General features: G+C 35.4%; 1 protein-coding gene across 3 annotated transcripts in view; it reads left to right on the top strand.

Moving 5' to 3' along the window:
• The window catches only part of ATAD2B (ATPase family AAA domain containing 2B), a 165,116-nt gene that overhangs the window by 120,170 nt on the left and 21,687 nt on the right, over positions 1–23,259 (top strand). For 2 of the 3 annotated variants that reach the window (XM_078444932.2, XM_078444934.1), the window contains 3 exons: positions 11,138–11,273; positions 13,243–13,439; positions 16,512–16,671. In XM_078444932.2, coding sequence (XP_078301058.1) covers positions 11,138–11,273; positions 13,243–13,439; positions 16,512–16,671 — 493 coding nt within the window. The remainder of the gene's footprint in view (positions 1–11,137; positions 11,274–13,242; positions 13,440–16,511; positions 16,672–23,259) is intronic. The other variant, XM_078444933.2, reaches the window with a different exon arrangement.

The following is a 23,259-nucleotide window of genomic DNA, read 5'->3' as shown; positions in this document are numbered from 1 at the left end:
GTATATAGTGATTTCTACACCCATTGTGGGGCTCGAACTCATTACCCTGAGATCAAGAGTCGCGTGCTCGTTAACTGAGCCAGCCAGGTATCCGTCCCGCTGTCGGTAGTTGTTTTAAGGCTAACATTAGATCATACAAATCTGCTGTGTTGTTATATTGTCATATTTTTAATGGATCCAATTTATTCATTATTTGTGTGCCAGTAACCTTAATTAGTAGCTAAAATATTAGAGATTTACTAGCGTTGAATCATGAAATGTCAGTTCTTTTTCCTCCCTTTGTTTTCTGTATTCTTTACTCTTACTAATCAAGTAGCTACTAAATCTGTCATCACATTTGTGGGGTGAAGATTATGAAAATTCTCTTGGATTACTCATTACATAACATGTTTTATACATACTGCTCTTAGGAAATCCTTCTCTGCCTCCAAGCCTTTCATTTATTTATTTATTTTTTAAGGTTTATTTATTTATTTTGAGAGAGAGTGAGAGAGAGAGAGAGAGTGAGCATGAGCAGGGGAGGGACAGAGAGAGATAGGGAGAGAGAATCCCAAGCAGCTTCTGCACAGTCTGCACGGAGCCCGATGCAGGGCTCGAACTCACAAACCATGAGATCATGACCTGAGCCAAAACCAAGAGTTGGACGTTTAACCAACTGAGCCACACAGGTACCCCCAAGCCTTTCATTTAAATTTCAGCTTTACCATTAGAATTCTTGCTTTGTTTAGGTCACAAACTGAGATAGTAGTGAATAATACTTAGCACATATTGATAAATATTTGGGGAATGAATGAAAAACATGGAGAGTTGCACCGTAAGTAACTGTAGGTTAGCAAAGTGCCAGATCTATAGAAGAGATGAAGTAGACAGAAAACCAAGTGATTCTAAAAGAAAGAAACGGCCAATTACTAGAGTCCATTTAAGACAGTAAAGTAGATAATTTTTTTTAATGATTTTGTTTTTTTTTTTCTTTTTTTTTTTTTTTTGAAGCTTTCAATGCATTTTTTTTTTATTTTTTAATATATGAAATTTACTGTCAAATTGGTTTCCATACAACACCCAGTGCTCATCCCAAAAGGTGCCCTCCTCAATACCCAAATGTCCATCAACTGATGAATGGATAAAGAAATTGTGGTTTAAATGATTTTGTTTTTTTAAAGTAATCTCTGCACCCAACGTGGGGCTCGAATTTACAACCCCAAAATCAGGAGTCACATGCTCTACAGACTGAGCCAGCCAGGTGCTCCAATACAGTGGATAATTTAAAATAAAAGTGAAATGTAAATTTTAACCTATCAAGTAGGCAAATATAAAAAACAGTTAAATAAATCTCTCCAGGGCAGTCCAGGTAATAGACTTAAATGTGTACATACATGTTGGCTCAGCAGTACCATTTATGAGTAATTATCCAAAGAGTTGTTCATGGACTAACACAAAGATACTGTGCAGACCACACAAAAAATACAAGAATATTTGTTACAGCCTTTCTTCATAGATTGGAAACTATCTAAATGTCCTATTATAGGGGATTGGTTATGTTGTAGTAGATTTCTTCCATGAAACAATGTAATATTGATGTAAAAAATGATGTCATGGGGTGCCTGGCTGGCTCAGTCAGTATAGTGTGTGACTCTTGATCACAGGGGTGTGAGTTCAAGCCCCACGTTGGATGTAGAGATTACTTAAAAATAAAATCGTAAAAAAAAAAATGTCGTGAAAAGATGTTGTGAATACGTTGTTAAAAAAATACAGTAACCAGTATAGTATTATGCTATACATATAACCATATAGTAGTATATGTAAAGTTATTTGCATACGTATATAACTATTAATAAGTGTAAATAGTAATTATTTCTGGGTATTAAGATTATAGCAATTTTCATTTTCTGAATTGTTATTCTCAGAAAATAAACTCATTCAGAGGCGAAAAGGAAAGGTTCTATACTGAGTTTTTAAAATAGAACAAAACCAAAAAAGAATTAGTTACCATAGGGGTAATGTTTTATTCGGAATATAAAACCACTTTCTTTCTGTCCGACAAAATAACAATCTCATCTTTTAGAGCTCTTTAACAGTCTCTTGTAGATGTTTCTTTGTATGTATATCTCCCCTAATCCAGTAGTCCCCAAAGTAAGTTTGTACTCAAGTCAGTACATTGGAATATTGAAAAAAAATTAGAACTTTTACTCATTTTTAGTCTTCATATTATCTTAAGTATTTTACATATATGTTTTATGATAGAAATAGTAATATTAGTGGAATAGTATATTTAAATAAATATGCATATACTGGAATGAGTATTTTAAAATTTTTTACTGATGAGGTGTTTGATCAAAAAAAAAAAGGACTTTTGTGGGCCCCATAAGACTTTCAGGGAGTTGTCACATTCCTCTTTCTTCCAACTACATACCTGCTTGAATATGGGTTTTCTTCATGTACTTCAATCAAAACAACATATTGTAACATTAAATACGGAAACAGAAATGAGAATCCTGTTGTCTTTCATTAAGCTAGACATTAAAGAGATTTGAGGAAATGTAAAACAATGCCACTTTTCTCACTAAACTTTATTTTATATTATATTTTATAAATCCGAAAAATACATTTTTCAAGAGAATGTATTTTTTGTTTTTCTTAAAAAAATTTTTTTAATGTTTATTTCTTTTGGGGGAGGAGGGGCAGAGAGAGAGGGAGACAGAATCTGAAACTGGCTTCAGGCTCTGAGTTGTCAGCACAGAGCCTGACATGGGGCTCGAACTGACCAATCGTGAGATCATGCATGACCTGAGATGAAGTCAGCTGCTCAACTGACTGAGCCACCCAGATGCCCCTTTCTTTTTTCATTTTTTAATGTTTGTTTATTTTTGAGAAAGAGAGACGGAGACAGACGCAGAGCATGAGTCGGGGAGGGGCAGAGAGGGAGGGAGACACAGAATCCAAAGCTGTCAGCAGAGTCCCATGTGGGTCTCTAACTTACAGACCCATGACCTAAGACCTACAGACCATGACCTAAGCCAAAGTCAGACACTTAACTGACTGAGCCACCCAGGTGTCCCAAGAGAATGTGTTTTGTTTTTGTTTTTTTGTTTTTTAAATCTATTTTCAGTGTCATGTAATTGGTTTTTAAGTGTATACATAATTTGGAATGCTCTTGGTTTTAATTTTAACACATAATTTTTGACAGATGTAAACCACATACACAGAAGCTCTTTTGGATTCCTGAATAGTTTTTAAGAGTTTAATAGGTCCTGAGACTAAAATGTTTGAGAACCTCTGACCCTAGACCACAAGCTCTTTGAGAAGAGGAGATTGTGTTACCGGCCTTCACTTTTCCACTTCTTGACACATTGGAATTGCCTACTAAATGTTTGTCGCATAAAAAATAGGAATTTACCACTAAATCACCACGTTGGTTTTAACTCTTGCTTAGCCTGATTTCTTTTATTGCGAAATTCTAATGTAAGTAAATTTACTTTTGTGGACCTTGTAGACTCTGAGGATAGTTGGAGAATGTTAGTTGAGATACATGGGAATAGCAAGTTATTTCTCTTCATTCAGGAGAATTAGAAAAAAGAACTGAGGATTGAGCATAGGAAAGGGATTTTTATTTTTTTATTTTTTTTTTTGTGATTGGTGAATTTATTTTATTTAAATATTTTTTGTATGTTTTATATATATATTTTTTTTTTTATTGTCAAATTGGCTAACATACAGTGTGTACAGTATGTTCTTGGTTTTTTTTTTTTAACATTTATTTATTTTTGAGGCAGAGAGAGACAGAGCACGAACAGGGGAGGGGCAGAGAGAGAGAGAGGGAGACACAGAATCTGAAACAGGCTCCAGGCTCTGAGCTGTCAGCACAGAGCCCGACGCGGGGCTCGAACTCACGAACCGTGAGATCATGACCTGAGCCGAAGTCGGACGCTTAACCGACCAAGCCACCCAGGCGCCCCTGTTCTTGGTTTTGGGGGTAGATTCCCGTGATTCATCACTTACATACGACACCCAGTGCTCATCCCAACAAGTGCCCTCCTCAATGCCCATCACCCATTTTCCCCTCTCTTCTGCTCCCCTCCTCCATCCACCCTCAGTTTGTTCTCTGTATTTAGGAGTCTCTCATGGTTTGCCTCTCTCCCTTTCTCTTTGTAACTATTTTTTCCCCTTTCCCCCTTCCCCTCCCCCATGGTCTTCTGTTAAGTTTCTCAAGATCCACATAGGAGTAAAAACATATGGTATCTGTCTTTCTGTGCCTGACTTATTTCACTTAGCATACTACCCTTCAGTTCCATCCGCGTGCTGCAAGATTTCATTCTTTCTCATTGCCAAGTAGTATTCCATTGTATATATAAACCACATCTTTATCCATTCATCAGTTGATGGACATTTAGGCTCTAGGAAAGGGATTTTTAAACAAGGAAGCAGACGGAGGTATAAATATTTACAGGAAGGAAAGCAAACTTTGGTCAGAAAGAATTGCACTTAAATTTCTGAAGAGATTCACCGAATTGTATTTTGGTATTATTATGGGCAGGCTCAAGATGATATAATTCAGTATATTGTAAATGAATTTTAAAGAAATATTTCCTCAGCTACCCTTAGGAAATTAAAGACTACAAACAGCATATTGTCATCACAGTATTTCGTGTCATTTTGTGTCTCTCAGTTTATGATAGAAACTGGGAGTTAAAAATCAATAACTTAAGTAGAAAAATCAAGTTAGGGGCATTGAAAATGAATAATCATATGTACAAGGGAAATATCTTAGTATTACTTTTTTTGTCGTAAAACATTTATGTGAATCTTAAAATTTACTAGGGTCACCACAAGTTTTTAAATCACAGTTTACTGTCTCTAGTAAATGAACATAAATTATTACTATATTAAAGTATGTGAAGTGTTATTATTTATTTTTATTTAATTATTTACTTATTTTGTTTTTGGAAAGCAGATTTTATTCAGAGAAGCTATATTAGTTTCATTTCTGACTTCATTTTCCATACCTTTGAAGTCTTAATTTCCATACCTTTGAGTCTTAATTATTAATTTTCCCCATTATAGACATTGCATAAACTCTGCCTTTAAAACTGAGGACTGACAACTCTAACATTTAATAGATGAGGTAAAACAAGACTTTGCTAGTGAAAGAATTGCTGCCACTTAAGCAGCTATGTGCCAGGCACTGTAGAGGTCAATTACATATATTATCTAATACAAGGTTTTTTTTAACTCTTTTAGTAAGAAAAGTAAGACCCTAGACCTTGCCTAGGGTCTCACAACTAGTATGGCAGAGCAAAGATTTGGACTCAGGTTTGTCTGATTACAAAGGTCATGCACTTACAATGTACTATATTCTCTAAGTTTGCAGAGACAATTTCTGGGTAATGTGTTGCTTAGTTTAATGAGTGGTCAGGGAAATAAAGAGTTTTGTGTTTGTCAAGTTAAAACCATTGTTTATTCATCAAAATTTATTGTGTGTCTGTTTTATGTAATGCAGTGTTTTCATGAGTCTGAATTTGCTTAAGGCAGGTCAAGTGTCTGGTTTCTTCATGTTTTCATTCACAGTGCCTAGCTGCCTTACAGGGTCTCTCATGTGTACACATACACATGCAGTACTCACAAATAGATACATGTATATGTAAATATTTCTAGTACAGTAAGTCTTTGTTGAATGAATGAATGAATGAATGAATGAATAAAATAGGTGCAAAACCAAAAGATAGCCACTGTTCTCTAATAATTTAAAGTTTAGAGGGAAGAGAGACCTAAAAAAAATAATACAGTATGAGACGTGCTATGATATTATATAAAAACATGATCCATAAGAGGAAAAATTGATAAAGGCAACTTTATCAAAATTAAAAACTTTTTAAAAGACACCATTAACAAAATGAGAAAACAAGCCACAGACTGGGGAGAAATACTTCAAATATATCATATTGCATATCTTCATAAGACTCAAAACTGGAATGTATTAAGAACTCTTTCAGGGTGCCTGGCTGGCTCAGTCACTAGAGCATGCAACTCTTGATCTCAGGGTAATGAGTTCAAGCCCCACATTAGGTATAGAGATTACATTAAAAAAAAAAAAAAAAAAAGAATCTTTCAACATACGACTACAACAGATGATTTTCAACAAGAGTGTGAAGACCATTCATGGAGGAAAGGATAGTGATTTCAATAAATGGTGCTGGGAAAACTGGAATTTCACATGCAAAAGAAATGATGTGGGGAACTGGCTGGCTCAGTCGGGAGAGCATGCGACTCTTGATCTTGGGGCTGTGAGTTTGATCCTTACGTTGGGTGTAGAGATTACTTAAATAAATAAAACTTAAAAAAAGTGAATTGGGCCCTTATTACCATATGCAAAAGTTAACTCAAAATGGGCCAAAGAACTAAACAGAATACTTGAAACTGTAAAACCCTTAGAAGAAAACATAATAGGAAAGCTTTATGACTTTGGATTTTGTAACCGTTTCTTGGCTATGATACCACAAGTATAGGCAACAGAAGAAAAAATAGATATATTGGATTTCATCAACATTAAAAACTTGTTGCATCAAAGGTCACTATCAGAGTGAAAAGGGAACCCACAGAATGGGAGAAAATATTTGCAAATCATATATCTGGTAAGGGATTGCTATCCAGAGTATATAAAGAACTCCTACAACTCAAGAACAAAAAAATCCAACCAACCATACTTCCCCGCAATGAGGGTATTCAAATGGCCAAGAAGCTCATGAAAAGATGCTGAACATCACTACTCATTAGGGAAATGCAAATTAAAACCACAATGAGATGTCAGTTAATACTCATTAGGAAGGCTGTTACCATAAAAACAAAAAATGACTAATGTTGGGCAAGATGTGAAGAAATTGGAGCGCTTGAGTATAAAGTTGTGCAGTCTCATTGGAAATAAATGGTGCAGTGATTCCTTAAAAATGTTGAACAGAATAACCATATGATCCAGCAATTCTGCTTCTGAGTATACACCCAGAAGAAGTGAAAGCAGGGATTTGAACAGATATCTGTATGCCCATGTTCGTGACACAATTGCCAAAAGGTAGAAACACACAAATGTCCTTCGACAAATGGATAAAGAAAAAGTGGCATATACATACAATATAACATTATTTAGCTTTGAAAAGGAAGGAAATTTTAACACATGCTTCAGCATAAATGAAATTTTGAGGCATTATGCTAAGTTAAATAGGCCAGTCACAAAAGGACAAATACATGATTCCTTTTTTTTTTTTAACATTAATTTATTTTGAAAGAGAGAGAGAGAGGGAAAAAGAGGTCGAGCAGGGGAGGGGCAGAGAGAGAGAGAGGGAGAGAGAGAATTCCAAGAAGTCTCCATGCTATTAGCACAGAGCCCTATATGGGGTTCGATCTCATGAGCAGTGAGTGAGAACATGACCTGAGCCAAAAATCAAGATATGCTTAACCAGCTGAGCCACCCAGGTGCCCCATGATTCCTTTTTTAAAAAAGTTCCTAGAATAATCAGATTTATAGAGATAGAAAGTAGAATGGTGATTGCCAGGGACTGGGAAAAGGGAGAGCGTGGGGAGTTAGTGTTTAATGGATACAGAATTTTACTTGGGGAGGATGAAAAAGTTCTGGAGATGGTAATAATGGTTGCATAACATTGTGAATATACTTAATACTATAGGCTGTACAATTAAAAATGATAAAAATAGCAGATTTTATATTCTGTTTTACCACAATTAAGTTAAAAAAAGAACACTACAATTTAAAAATGGGCTGAAGATTTAAATACACATTTCGCCAAAGAGTATGTATTCTCTTGGGCTAATAAAGCACAAGAAGAGGTCCTTTTTTTCTTTCCAAATGTTTATTTTTGAGAGAGAGAAAGAGAGACACAGCATGAGCAGCGGAGGAGCAGAGAGAGGGTGACACAGAATCTGAAGCAGGTTCCAGGTTCTGAGCTGTCAGCACAGAGCCCAACACGGGGCTCGAACTCACGGACTATGAGATCATGACCTGAGCTGAAGTCACATGCTCAACCAACTGAGCCACCCAAGCGCCCCAAGAAAATATTCTTAAGATCATTAGTTATTCAGGAATGGGATACCACTGTATGTACGATCACTAGACAATATGGAGTGTTGACAAGGATGTAGAGAAACTGGAGGCCTAATATATTGCTGTTGGAATTATAAAGCGGTGTAGCCATTTTTGAAAAAAACTGGCAGTTCTGAAGATGTTAGTCATAAACTTAGGCTATAACTTGGCATTCTAGGTAACTACACAAGAGAATTATGTTCACACAAAGACTTGAATGCAAATGTTCCTACTAGCATTATTCATAATAGTGGAAACAACTCAAGTATTCATTAACTGGTGATTGGTAAAATGAAATATTGTATATACATCCAGGGAAATACTGTTCAGCATTAAATGGAATGAACTGCTGATACTTTCTACAATGTAGGTGCACTTCGATATATTGAGAGAAGCTAGACAGAAAGGCTACCAATTGTCTGATACACAATTTCTAGAAAAGGTAAATCTCTGGAGACTGGAAGTAAATCAGTGGTTGTTGGGCTGGGAGTATGAATGTGGAGACTGGGGCTAGATGGACACAAGGGAGCTTTTTGGAGGTAATGGAAATATTTTAAGACTGACTTGTGATGATTGCACAACTGAATTAATTTACTAAAAATCATTGAACTTTAAAGTTTGATGGGGGAACCTGGGTGACTCAGTCGGTTAAGCGTCCAACTTTGGCTCAGGTCATGATCTCATGGTTTGTGAGTTCGAGCCCTGTGTCGGGCTGTATGCTCACAGTTCAGAGCCTGGAGCCTGCTTCAGATTCTGTGTGTGTGTGTGTGTGTGTGTGTGTGTGTGTCCCTCCCCTCCTCACACTCTGTCTCTCAAAAATAAATAAAACATTAAAAAAAAATTTTTTTTTTTTAAGTTTGGAGGGGTATTAGATAGTATGCCCGAGTGTATCTGAGAAAATCAGAGAAAGAATTACCCAGAAAGCATTGGCTTGAGCAGAGAGTTAAAAACAGGGTTGGAAAGAGCTGATAGCACATATAGAGGCCACTGTGAGCCAGTGTGAAAGCACATGATTTCAGGGAATTATCTGAGGTGTGTTCAGTTGCAGCATGTAATTTGAGGCTGGGAATGTCAGAAGATAAAGTTAGGGGCAAATTTAAAGTAAAATGTAGCCTACTTATAAAGTGATGGATTCTAAGCTGTCGGTAATAACCTGGCAGGAGTATCAGGGGATTACTGTAGATTTACTCTTGGTATGCTTTTGTACTCACAAAGTTCAACACAATGTTGAACAATTATCAGAAGGAAGAATATTTAAAACTGAAATTAAATGTTTTGCTGCTCTTGAACAAAATCCTGGTACTTCTAGGGTATTGCATTTTGTTTATTTTTTCAAGACCCAGTTAATGTTAGCTATTTTTGCTATATCTAATGCCTCTTCACCCTTACCTCTTGCAGACTCTTGCAGAGTCTCTTCTGTTTCTCTGCCTGTGTTACAACACTCCTGGTGTGGTACTATAATGCTTTCTTATGAAACTTTTAAGATCCTTGACAGCAGGAAGTAACTATATTTTCTTCAAGCTTATAATTGCACTATTTGACATTATATTTAGCACACAGTGGGTGTGCACTGGTAAATTTGCTTGCCAGAACTTTTGAAGAAAGGTCAGTGAAGCATAGATCAATGGGTTGGGGGAATTGTACATGAGAGTAGTCTACAAAAAAAAAAAAATATATTGGAGACAGGGTGAAATTTTATAAACTCTTAAAAGGATTTGGCTTTGGGTTGAGGTAGATAGTTCTCTATGCAAATTTTTGAATTCTGCTTTTCATTGATTGTGTCTTTTCTGTCTTAGAATTTTAGAGCTGGAAAAGGCCTTTAGAGATTATGTGATCTAGTGTTCTCTCTTTACTTCTACTTTGTGACCTTAATCCAGTTACTTAAACCTTTCCAAGTCTAAGTTTTCTCATTTGTAAAATGAAGGACTCCTACATACCTCATTGTTATAAGTTCGATTGAAATAATATTTAGGAATTCTTAGTAAGTAGTTAGACATGACAAATTAAACGGATTATGTAGTTTACCTTAAACGTGTGGCTAAATTTGGGCTAGGATCTGATTCCTTGAATTTTCATCCAGTGTTTCCTCATTGTCTCGTAGTTGGTTCTTTTTTCCTTATTAATAACCTTTTCCCATTTGCAGTTTCCAGTTGATCTGGGCGAGGAAAAAAAAAAATACAGGCTTTACTCATTCAGTCCATGCTAATTAAACATTAGTATGTACCAGTCACTGTGGTACATATAGGAAGACAGATGAGTAAGAAATGATCTCTATTCTTAGGGAGTTTGGTGTCTAGAAGTGGAATATAGACCTTCTAGAAAAACATAAAAATTAAAGCGTGTAGATTAATATGGATGATGTGGAGGATTTCAACAGCCTATATTGCAAGGGGGACATCTGGGGTCAAAGCCTCTATACAGCAGGTAAATAAAGGAGAGGTAGGTAATCACCAGTAGGAAGGAACTGTGAGGTATGTGAGAATGACTGGCTTAATATTGTTTGGGAGTTTTGTGTGGAAGGTGGTGTTATTGTGGAGCATTCTGGGGAGAAACTGAAGGTATAGTTTATTTGCAGTGAAACCAGGATTCTGGAGGATTCAGTGGAATAGACTTGGTATGAAAAGAGCCCAGGAAAGGAAGTGACTGGATGGGAAGTACACAGAAAGAACATAAGAGAAGGCAGTGCTGTTAGCATGGTTTCAGCTCTCTAATGTAGATTCTAGGTAATTACTGTCTAGCTCTAACACAAAAGTCCTTTGAGATTGTTGCCATCTAACTATTATGATCAATTATCCTTTTTGCTACTATTTGCTGACTCTCCCAGGTATAGTATAATTTATTAACGACTTGGGCAACTGATCATTCTCTCATTACTGTTTAGTCCATGAGGTTGAATCTCTCAACAGCATAGCCTGGGATGAGGTTAACCCTAATCCCACATGAATGAAAATTGAAAATGGTACTGGAAGTTGAAGAAATTGTAGTTTGGTATAATAAGTAAGCTTTTAATTCTTTATATATTTAATGTCTTTGTGTGTATGTGTATGTGTGTAGGTTAAATGTATCTTTAGAATACAGTATGAAGAGGTCTTGTATATTCAAAGGCCTATTGAAGAAGACAGAAGAAAATTTTTCCAAGAATTGATTCTCAATCAGGCATCAATGGCTCCACCACGAAGGAAACACACTGGTAAAGTTCCTAAAGCCTTTAGGAAAATGGGGGAGAGGGAGGATGGGGAGTGAAGTTAAGAATGCCCCTTCTTGGAGTCACTTTTTAAAAAAACCATTTCTTTGTGGAAATAAAGTCAGTTTTTTAGATTCTCCTTACCTTTAGATGGACCTATGCGGAAGTGGTCGTTGTGTTTACCCGACTTGAGATTGGGAAGTACAGCCTCATTGTTAAGGCTTTATTAACAGGTGACCATTAATGAAGTATTCACCTTATCATTTCAATCCAGTTACTCTGGTAGATTTCACATTCTGAGGCTTAAAAAGTTGAAGAAAAAAAGTCTTTGGTTCTGCTCTGTTTTAGTCAGTTCAAGTACAGGGGACTTAAACTGTAAGATTGAGAACACCAGGTCGTGTGCTGATTACGTTGTGGGTCAGAGTAGGTGTGATAGGTCAAGAGCTGATCGGAATGTTTGCCTTTTCTGGCTTACTAATTTTTCAAGTATTTATTGAGCACCTGTAATGTTAGTTGTGCGAGGCACTTGGAAACCTATCATGGCTTTGTTTTAAGCATTAGAGTTTTCTTGGATTTGGGCTAATAGCATAATATTTCAAATTTCAGCCCCCTGGCCTAAGAAAGGAATGCATTCTGGGTCAATCAAAAGACTGTTTCTAATCTTAAAGATGTGTAAAGATAAGGTCCTCTTTGTAATCTCTCAGCTTCTTCTAGAAAATAACAATCCTGTTAGAAGTTTTTAAGCATCTTTCCCCTTGTTCTTTTATGTTTCTCATTGTGGTTCTTGTAGGATGTTAAATACATTTCCACCCCTTCCAAGTCCTTCCTTTTCCATATTTGTTCTACTTCTGTTTTTTACTGATTATATTATCCAACACTTTATTTTATTGTTCTTTAGTGACTCCTTTCCACATTTTCTCAGAGTTCTAAAAATGAGCACCTATCATATGGCTATAGTTGTGAGTTTACCCCCCCAGCAACCTTGGAAAATTAAATATGGAAGTTACACCTTCTGATTGTTGGGTGTTGCTTCCTGTTAATCAAAATAACAGTACTTAAAATGTTTTATTATGTAATGATTCATTTTAATAAGGTATCTTACTTGTTCTCAGATACATTTTAGTCTCAAAGATTTGAATATTCTGTGTTAAGGATTAACATAATTCTTTTTCTTTTTGAGTTGCTTCTATTTACTTTCATTTTTTGTCTTAGGGGCTATTTAGAAATCAGCAAGAATCCTTAGAATTTTAATCCTGAAGTTCAGTGTGATACTGGGAAAAACTTTTAAGGAATTAGGGAATAATGTGTTTAGGAAAGTTAATACTTTACTTTTTAAGAAGATTTTGTGTTTGTTCAGGCGGAAATGAATACTGTAAATTTTACATATAACACTGTAGACTGGATTTTCCATCTTATCCATGTCTTTGGGATTCTTGTTTTAGTTCCTAATTTTTTTTTGCTCCCTACACAGGTATGTGCCATTCACTACCCCTACTATGTTGTATTGAGAATATCAGAGTAGAAAAGACTTGTCTAAAATCAAAGCTCTTTTGGGAGTGGGAAGGATCAAAGAATTGTTACTTGCCCATTTCACTTTCATGCATATCGGGCAACCCCATTTTGAGAAGAAGGTTTTTAAGCAACATTGATTTTAAGCAAATTGGTATACAGTTCTTCACCTGAAGATATTTTTGTTGAGTTGAAATATTTCTCATAAGTTGTATGTAAATAATATTTCAAAATCAAATTATTTAAAATCATATCATTTGCGATTTAAAGGAGTCCTACTGTGAGTTATTTTGTGAAATAATTCTCTTCTCTAATATACTGTTGGTTTCTGTTCAAATTTTTACTTGCTGGATTTGCAAGTGGTTCACACATATTTGGAGTTCTTTTTTCAGAGAATGCCAGAAAAGTAATTGAGGTCCTGGCCCTGCCATGTTGGAGTCTTAACATTTTCTTTTATTTTCTTCAGGTCTTTGTGCTATGGAAGTGCTTCCTCTTGCACTACCTTCTCCACCTCGTCAGTTATCAGAATCAGAAAAAAACCGGATGGAGGACCAGGAGGAAAATACTTTAAGAGAGCTGCGGTTGTTTCTCAGGGATGTAACCAAGAGGCTGGCGACGGATAAACGTTTTAACATCTTCAGCAAACCGGTGGATATTGAAGAGGTCTTGTTTCAGTAGTGTGCAAACAGTGAAGTTGAACTGGCTAAAAGAAAAAAATATTGACATCTTTTTTTGGAAGGAAAAAAAGCAAAGGCATGGATGAATATTACCCCTAGCCTGTAAAATTTTAATCCATGTGATAACCACCAATGTCATCAGCAAACATCTGGTGACTTTTGGATGAAATTAGTGACCAATTCGTATGTCCTCTTATTTACTATTGATCTTTGTGATCTCTTACTCTTCAATGTAAGAAGAGGATTAAAAGTTACTTTAGTGAAATGTCCATACTAGACTATTTTTATTCCAGGATAAATCTTGCTCTTAAAAAGTATATTGGTATTAACCAATCCATACCAATTAATTTTGGCATTTTCAAAATTATGTATACGATTGTGAAAGAGGTGGCTAAGAAACCTGAAATTTGTCTTTCATATTTTGGAAATGCCTGTAACTAAGATGCTGTTTGATGTTAAGCATATCTTATGCCAAAATTATTTTTTTCTGCAAGGATTTTCTCTGCTCCCAGTGGAAAATTTCTCACTTTCAATGTGTATTGTTTTGTGTCCTTGTGGGAGCATGGTTTGTGGTGATAAGAAATTTTCCATTTGGAATCTACTATAATACCGTAGTTAAAATTTGTTGTTTTTTTGTTTTGTTTTATCCTGGGATAATATAGCATGTGGATGAGCACGATGCAGTCTTTACTGGCCTTCTTCTTATAGTTCAGACTCCATGTTTGAACAGCTTTGGTGTTTTTAGTTTTAAGTTTTTTCTTCATCTTTTTATTAATTTGAATTTTGCAATGATTCATAGTTTAATGTTGTGTACTTCTTGTGAAATCTGTACTTTTGGACCTGAGCAGATTCCTTTGGAATCATTACCTCATCTATGACTGGGAAGAATGAACCAGTGTTGTTTTTCCCCTCTGAAAATAGCTGTTTTCCTTTTTTGGGGGAGTAGAGGAACTATCTGTATTTTATTTGTATATTTATCCAAAATACATAGTTTTATCCATTTGATCCTTTTAACAACCTCACAGAATCATTATTTTTAAGTTGCAGCTGAGGAAACTGAGGCTCACAGGCAAGCGACATAGCCAAGACTCGGAGGTTTTTTTGAAATTCAAAGCCTGCATTCTTTATTTTATATCATAGCTACCTTAAATTTTCTGTCGAAATGACAGGAATTGCTAATTTGCTTTTGCAATTAATACATACCATTTTACATTTGTGGAACATTTTTCTTCACCTCTTAGTGTTTTCAGATAAGTTAAAACTTTTAGCCCAACTTTAAGGATTATTTTAGATGTTTATTTTTATTTCAAATTGGGTATGGGCCTCTGACACTTATTTGATAAGGGCTTGATCTCAAGTCAACCTCCTGCACTAAACCAGTTTTGCCTTTCCTCCAGAGAACTCTCTTTCTAACCAGAAGAGATGGTCAGATTTCAAATGCCATGTGTGATAGAGTAAAAGTTTTATAAATGATGGTAAGGCAGTGGAAAGGGATAGAAAAATCTGGGTCAGATAAAACTTTTATTCAAGGGTTATGTTTCTTATTTTCTCTTTTATTCTTTGTTATGTTCATTCTGCTACTGGTTCTTTGTTCTTAAAGCTGAAAAGATAGAGAGGTCTGTGTGAAACACGAGGGGAAAACAAGATAACATTTAAATAACCTAAAACATAAACATTTATATTCAAATAATGAATTTGAAATGTTTAAAAACTATGGAATTCCAAAGCAGACTTCAGAGAAAGAAAAGTTTAGAAAATAAATGTAGAATTTAAAATTAAATATTAGAACAAAAATTTTATCATCTTTACTAGTATAAATTTTTGTAGTGCTTTGCAGTTAATAGACATTTTCCACATGTACTCAAGGCATGCCAATGCCAGGGCCAAGAATCCAACTAATAATACCTTCTGAACTATCGCTTGTTCATTATAGCTTCATTACCTCCCCTATAAGGAGATTGACTGGCTTTTTGACTCCTAGAAGTTCAACAATAAAACATGCACACACAGTTAACCTAAACATTTTAAAACGTGTATAAAATATGTATATATGCGTGCGTATGTGTGTGTGAGAGAGTGTATGTGTGTGTTTGTGTGTGTTTTTGTGTGTTTGTGTGTGTATGTGTGTATTTGCAATGGAGAAAAAGTAGCCTTTAGTTTCAAAGAGTGGAAATTATCCTAGCTCCAGAATTTGATTCTGGAGTAAGTAGATGTTTCTAAGACTGTTTTTATATCAGACCTGATTGCTTGATTTGAGATATGCATTGGGGGAGGCAGTAGAGATAGGTTGGTAAGAGATTTCTTAGTGGTCAAATGATATAAAACATTGGGCAAATTGTGACTTAATAGCTCCTATTTCTCTTAGAAAATCAGCACAATAGAGCACATTTACTTACAAATTTATTTATGATTAGGGAAGTTCAAGTAAATCTTCTAGTCATGAAAGCAATACTTATTTTTGTTATATAATTGACTCAAAATGTTTGTAATGACTCCAAAGGAGCAGAAAACACTTTCCATGAAACAATTCACCCTGGAAAATTGAGAAAGAAAGTGGTTTTTTTTTTTTTGGTGGTGGTGGTGGGGGGGGTTGTTTTGTTTTGTTTTGTTTAAAGATTTTAAAGAGATTTACCAGAGAACTTTTCTAATAAATAATATGAAAAATCTATGTTTCTTAATTTCCTTTAAAAAAATTTCTTGAAGTAACATGCATTGATACTTATTGGGTGCTTTTACCCATACATTCTCTTCTCAGGTATGTACAAAGGCCTGGGGGCAAAAACAGCTGACACAAATTGGTTTTATATTTCAAGATGAGAAACATTTCAGAGTTGATTTAGATATGACTTGAAACTGAAGCTTTTCATGGAAAGTATGACTTCAAAGTAGTAACTTTAGTAGCGTAAATTGCTCTACAATTTTATCCTTATTTGTAATTATTTTTTAGATCTTTAGATTGAATTTTTAAATAATTTTATGGTTTTATTTTGTGTTTTTATGAGTAGATCATGTGAAATAGCAGAAGTAATTTTCATTAAAATAATCCTGTTTGTTTTAGGTTTCAGATTATCTTGAAGTAATCAAGGAACCAATGGATTTATCGACAGTAATAACTAAAATTGATAAGCATAATTACCTGACTGCTAAGGATTTTCTGAAAGATATTGACCTCATCTGTAGCAATGCTTTAGAGTACAATCCAGATAAGGACCCAGGAGGTAAGCATGCAGTGGGCAAGGTTCACTTTGGTGATCAATGAGAAGATATTTGAAAGTTTAAATACTAAAGTATGCCGATGTCTCAGATAGATAAGTTGGTTTTAATGACATATTATTGTATTTAGAAACTTTTTGAAGAGGAATGCATAATATACTTAAATTTAATTACTAAATTAATTTATTAAATTAAGTAATGGATTTAAATTAGAGGATTTTATTATTTTAAGTATTCTGTTCAGGGTTTAGTTTCTTCATTTACTTTTTACCTTTTGTACTTAGGTTCTTGCTTTGTTCAGGTAGGGTGGAAAACTGGGTAATTGAGAATTTGATATAAACACTTTTTTAAGAGATCTGCTTAGATTTATAAAGATATTTATTTATTTAAATTCAAGTTAGCTAACATACAGTGTAGTATTGGTTTCAGAAGTAGAACCCAGTGATTCATCACTTATATAGAACACCCAGTGCTCATCCTAACAAGTACCTTCCTTAATGCCCATCACCCATCTAGCCCATACCCCCACTCACCTCCCTCCAGTAGCCCTCAGTTTGTTCTCTGTATTTAAGAGTCTCTTATGGTTTGCTTCCCTCTCTGTTTTAATCTTATTTTTCCTTCCAAAGTTTGTTTATTTAGTCAACACCACCATTGCTGATAAACACTGGGAATTCTAAATTGGTGAGAACTCATTATAGGATATGTTTACATAGTAAAAGACCCCTTTAGGTAGACAGTATGTATTCTATGGATTGTGGGTATTTTTAATGTAAATTTATTGTTTTGTTCCTAATTCCACCCTGTACTGAAATCTGTAGTCCCAGCTCTTTGAGTGCCCTTCAGGGAGGACCGCCAGGAACATATCTGTAGTTAAACAAGATGAATTTACTGATTCCTTGTAACAAGGAAGAATATGTATCATGTAGAACAATATAGGATTTGAGCTTGTGTTAAGAATTTTGGAGAGGATTTAAGTATGACTTTACAGTAGATTGGATGCTATTGGGAAGTGGGGGTAATTTTGTGATTAGGTATTTTAAGAACCTGGAAGACAAGAAGAATGGAGGAAGGCCAAAACTGTGATGGGTAAAGAAGCAGTGGTCACTCATAATCTCCAAGATAGGATTATACTAAGTTATTTTTGTGGCTGGGACAATGTTCATACTTTTGTCTATGTTTACATATGATTTTGGGGTGCTCTTGCTTTATCTTGATTCATCATGGTCACAGAGTGGCCTTTTCTGAGGTTGTGTTCTATAAAATTGTTTGTATTTGATATGAGTACACCAAGGCCTAGCTGATAGCGCCAGTCCAATTTCCAGCTGGCAGGGGCTGTTATTCTCTTTCTCAACCTATTGAGAATTCTGTTCTTCAACAGGTGATACACATCAAAGATGTTTTTTTATTTCTTACGAATGTATGTAAGTTTCAGTCATCTAAAGTATTTAGTATACAGTTTCTGCTTTGTTTCTGTATTTATGGGCAGTAGTTCTTAGGCTACATGTTAGAACCTGTATTTGTCATTTTCAAATGAAATTAAGTATTTCTTATCTAAATTTAGAGCACAGTAAATCACACATCCTAATACCAAGTTAAGAGGCAGAATGAAATTTTACATAGCTGTACCTGGTATCAGTTCTTAAGCTTTGTATTAGGACATTTGCCTCATTAGTTTTTGTTTCTTTTGCTTCATTTTGACTTTTTTTTATATATGTTGTATAGAAAAATTTCTAAAGATTAAAAACAGATTATTAAAGTAACCTTTAATTCCATTATCTTGTGTTCTTTCTTTCTCTTACACAGATGTATTGTATATGGAATACTTACGTGCATATCTTTATTAAAATAAGAACATAATTTTTATAAACTTTGTCATTCATGCAATATTTTGTGAAAAGCTTATGAGCTAATATATTTCTAAGACATTATTTTAATCACATAGATGTACTGTAATAGCCAATACCCTATTGATGGACATATTAGATTTTTTAGTTTTTTCCTCTATTATAACACTGATGACTGTCTTTGTAGCATAAATTTTATGTACATCCTTAGCTATTTCCTTAGAATGAATTTCTTAAAGTGAAATTTTTGAATCAAGGGATGTATATATCTCTTTTAAGCCTTTTAATCTGTATTGTTAAATTCTTCTCACAATTTTTTTTCTTTTACCAGCAGCATCAGGGTCACTGTTAGCCAGTATAACAATTTTATGTGAACGAGAGAATCTCATTCTTCTGTGTAGATGGCATCCTGCAACAGGATCACAGTTTGGGTGGTGAGAGGAATGGGCTGGATGTCAGCTTCATTTGATTTCCTTGCTGGAGCCCTTGGTGAGGGTCCAGTCTGCACAAGTGTCTATAGTGGCATTGAGCAAAGTATGAGAGTACTGAGTGCCTATACTGTGTTTTAGTTTTCAAGACACAGAGGTTGCTGAAACTGTAGTAAATAAGAGCTTAGACTTTGGATTTATACTTAAGTGTTGGTCCCCATTCTGCAGTTTCCTAGTTCATTAACACAATCGAGTTTAGTCCTCTAAATTTAGTATCCTTATCTGCAGAATAGGGATAATTATGGTATTCTTCTCACGGGGGTCATTGTAAGGGTTAAATGAGAAAATGTATTAGGTTAAACCTTAAAAACCATGATTTTCATATGGTTCAACCTAAATACCTTAAGCCCTTAGCATAGTGCCAGAGACATGGTAAGTGTTCCATAGAAGTTAGTAGTCGTATTTTTATTATTATCATTATTATTATTGAAATTGTGCTTTAATTTTTTATGATTAGGTGCTTAGTGGGTACCAATTGCTGCATATTATATTCCCTGAACCACATTGAAAATTTAATCTATTTTAGAAAAAATTTAGGGACTGATTGTAAAAAATAAATATTTGAATGGTTAGAAAAAGCCAGTTTAGAAGTTTAATCCAGATTTTTCCCCACATGTTACTTAATTATAAGCACATTGAAATAACACTACTTTTAAGAAAGAAGCAATGGTTTCTGGTGCATAATAACCTTTTCCTATCCAATGCAGTTGTATAATCAAAGAACATGGCTGTATCTCAGAGTTGACATGGTACACTTGTAACTTTGTTTCTTCACTGTTTTAGATGCAAAAAAGTCTGATATAATTCAAAAACATCATTTTGGCTCTGTTCAAGTTATTTCATATCTTTACGTTAAGAGGCCTGGTTTTTTCTTAGCAGCAGAACCACTTGTTATGTATTAGGAAAACAACCTCAGGGTCTGTTGTGTAGCAAGTGGAAATTACATGAATGTTGTATTACTTTTACAAGCTCCCATGAGTATTTGAAAGCTTACAGTGTTCTGTTTTGTAGAACCCTTGGCCATTTGGGAAAACAAAAAACTAGCATATACATAGAAGACAAAAGCCAGTATTCTGAAGGCTATACATGTTGCCTAAGTGTTTACCCAGATTCTCTCCCTTGAGGATGATGTGGACAGAAATTAAATATGTTAGCCAAAAGAATTTCAACTTGTGCTAAATGTAACTAGTATCAGATATTTGACCCTAATTATTTTCTTACAGATATGTGATACATATGTTTAACTCTTCCCCATTCTGTGTCTTGTGTCTCTTTTCTAGCCCTCAGTTGCATTCACATACATTCTGTCATTTAGCTAATTTTGCTGAAATTTCAGCCCTAGTCTTGAGTCTTCTCAAAATCTTCCATTTTGTACTAGTTGCTTAAGAATAAAAGCTCACAGCTTCACTCCAGCTTTTGGATCCCTCTGTGGGCTCTGGTTTAGCCATACTCATTCGTATTCTTTATTAGTATTTATGAGTACCATGTACTAGTTACTGAGCTGCGTGCATAGAATACAAAGACGACTGTGACAATCCTTGCCTCTTGTGGTAGAGATACTCAGACATAATAAATGTTGAATAATTACTGTGTGGCAGATACATTATGCTCTGTGTTATGGTTTTAGTTTGCTAGAGCTTCCATAACAAAATGCTACAGACTAAAAGTGGCTTAAAAAACAGAGATTAATTTTCTTACAGTTCTGGAAGCTAGAAGTCCAAAATGAAAGTGTTAGCAGGTTTGGTTTCTCTTGACGCTTTTCTCTTTGGCTTGCAGATGGCTACCTTCTTTCTGCGTCCTCATGTGGTCTTTTCTCTGTGTGCGTGCACCCCTGGTATCTCTTTGTCCAAATTTCCCCTTCTTGTAAGGACACAGATAGATTAGAACGTATCCCTACAACCTTATTTTATCTTAATTACCTCTTTAAAGGTTCTACTTCATTTTATTTTTTAAGTTTTTTTTTTAACTTATTTTGAGAAAGAGAGAGAGGGCGAGAGAGAGAGTGAGCGAGTGAGCACAGGTGGGACAGGGCCTGTCAGTGCAGAGCCTGAAGTGGGGTTCAATCTCACAGTGAGATCATGACCTGAGCAGAAATCAGCACACTTAACCGACTGAGCCACCCAGATGCCCCTAAAGGGTCTGCTTTAAAAAAGCCACATTCTAAGGTACTAGGGATTAGAGCTTTGACATACGAACTTTGAGTGGTGGAGGGGAACCCAGGTCAGCCCCTAAAAGTTATATATATAGAGATAAATAAGCCACAGTCCTTACTATCTAGAAACTTACTCTATTATAGGAATGACAAATACAAATGACAATTATAATAGATTTTTAAGGTATAGAGATAGTATAGAGGTGGTGATTATGATTTTATGATTTTTATGATCTTGTCTTCAAGTGACCACAGATGATTATAATGCAGTTTTATAAGGTTTCTATTAGAACTATGTGCACAGTGTGAGTGAAGCACAGAGGAGAAGACCCTACATGGAGTTGAGTAAGATTGGGTAGGGCATTCATTCCAGCCTGAGAGAAGTAGTGTACAAAGTTAGAAAAAGAAAGCAAAGGTGGTTGGAGAATAGAGTCCCTAGAGTGGAGGAGTGTTGGGAAGTCTGCTCTCCTCCTCGCCGAGTCTCCATTCATGAAGTATTCTCTTATGGATAAACTGTGGTCAGTACTGAGAATATACAGCTCTGGCCTCTAAGATGCCTAAATTCTACTGAGTAGAGAGTGTCCTGCAGATAACTAAATGTCATAGGAAGTTCCCCGTCTTCTTTTGATCATGTGTAAGGACTTCAGAGTTTCTTTTCTAAATGATAAGGAGCCATTGGGTGGTTTTGAGACAGAAGGTGATACAATTCGATTTGCATTTAAGAGTATAGTATTAAAGGCAGTATCAGTTTTGGGGTAAGGTCAAGGGAGTGCAGAGATGATGGTTAGAAGATCAATTACAATTCAGTTGCAGTGGCAGCAGAGATTGAACATAGAGGGCTTAGTGATTGATAAATTAGATATGACTGACAGAAATCAAAATGACTCCTGAGTTTTTGATCTGAGTATTTAAGGAATATGAGAAGTAAACCAATGGAGGAACAGGTTTATGGGCAGTATGCTAACTTTAATTTTGGATGTGTTAGTATGAGATAATCTTTGGTGCACCCAGGTAAAATGCAGACATTATAGAATAGTAGTTGTATATATGGTTCTAGAGGTTGGGAGACATTTGGGCAAGAAACATGGTTGGAATCATCAGTGTGTAGGAGTGAATGAGATCATGTAGTTAGTATATAGAATGAGAAGAGAGAGAAGCCTAGGAGATCCTCCTGTAGGAAATATAGATCCCAATCTCAATGTAGGTTCTTGTCTTACTGTTGGAACCTAGGGTACCTTTGTTAAATGTATTGCCCCTGCTGGGAGTGTGAACATATTTTTTTTTTAATGTTTATTTATTTTTGAGACAGAGACAGAGCATTAGTGGGGGAGGGGCAGAGAGCAAGGGAGACACAATCTGAAGCAGGCTCCAGGCTCTGAGCTGTCAGCACAGAGCCCGACGCGGGGCTCAAACTCATCAACTGAGAGATCATGACCTGAGCCAAAGTCAGACTCTCAACCGACTGAGCCACCCAGGAGCCCCGACACTTTTTTATTCTTCAACCAGTTTCATTGAGGTGTCAGTTATATAGAGTACATTGTTTTTAAAACTACAAATATCTTTTAAAATCCTACTTAGCCTTCAAGGAATATTAAATGCTACATTCGTGGAAGATTTTGTTTTTGGTCCTTCCCATTATTAAGTAATCCTTTCATCTTGGAATCATAGCACTGTATAACTTTTCTGAGACATTTAATACCCATTCCTTTACCCCACTCCCATGACCTGAAGTAGTTACTTGTTTACATATCCCTATCCCTTGTTTTAGACTCTAAGCTGATAGGGAACAGGATCTGTGTAGGCACCTATATGGAGCATATTCTTAGCAAATGTGGCCAGTCAGTAAATTTCACTAATTGTTCTCCAATTGAAGGAGTTTCAGATTAGATAGAAATTATAAAATGGAGACATAATAACATAATGCAGATATAAGCCAATAAATACATAAAATTTCTTAATTATGAAGTAATTTGGGATGAAAAAAATCATCTCATAAAAATTAATTTTTCTTGGGGCGCCTGGGTGGCTCAGTCAGTTAAGTGTCCGACTTCAGCTCAGGTCGTGATCTCACGGTTTGTGAGTTTGAGCCCCGTGTCGGGCTCTGTGCTG

Source organism: Panthera onca, chromosome A3 (assembly GCF_046562875.1).
Source record: "Panthera onca isolate mPanOnc1 chromosome A3, mPanOnc1 haplotype 2, whole genome shotgun sequence".
NCBI lineage: Eukaryota > Metazoa > Chordata > Mammalia > Carnivora > Felidae > Panthera > Panthera onca.
Note: the sequence above shows the minus strand (reverse complement) of the source record. Positions and strands in the feature narration are given on the sequence as shown.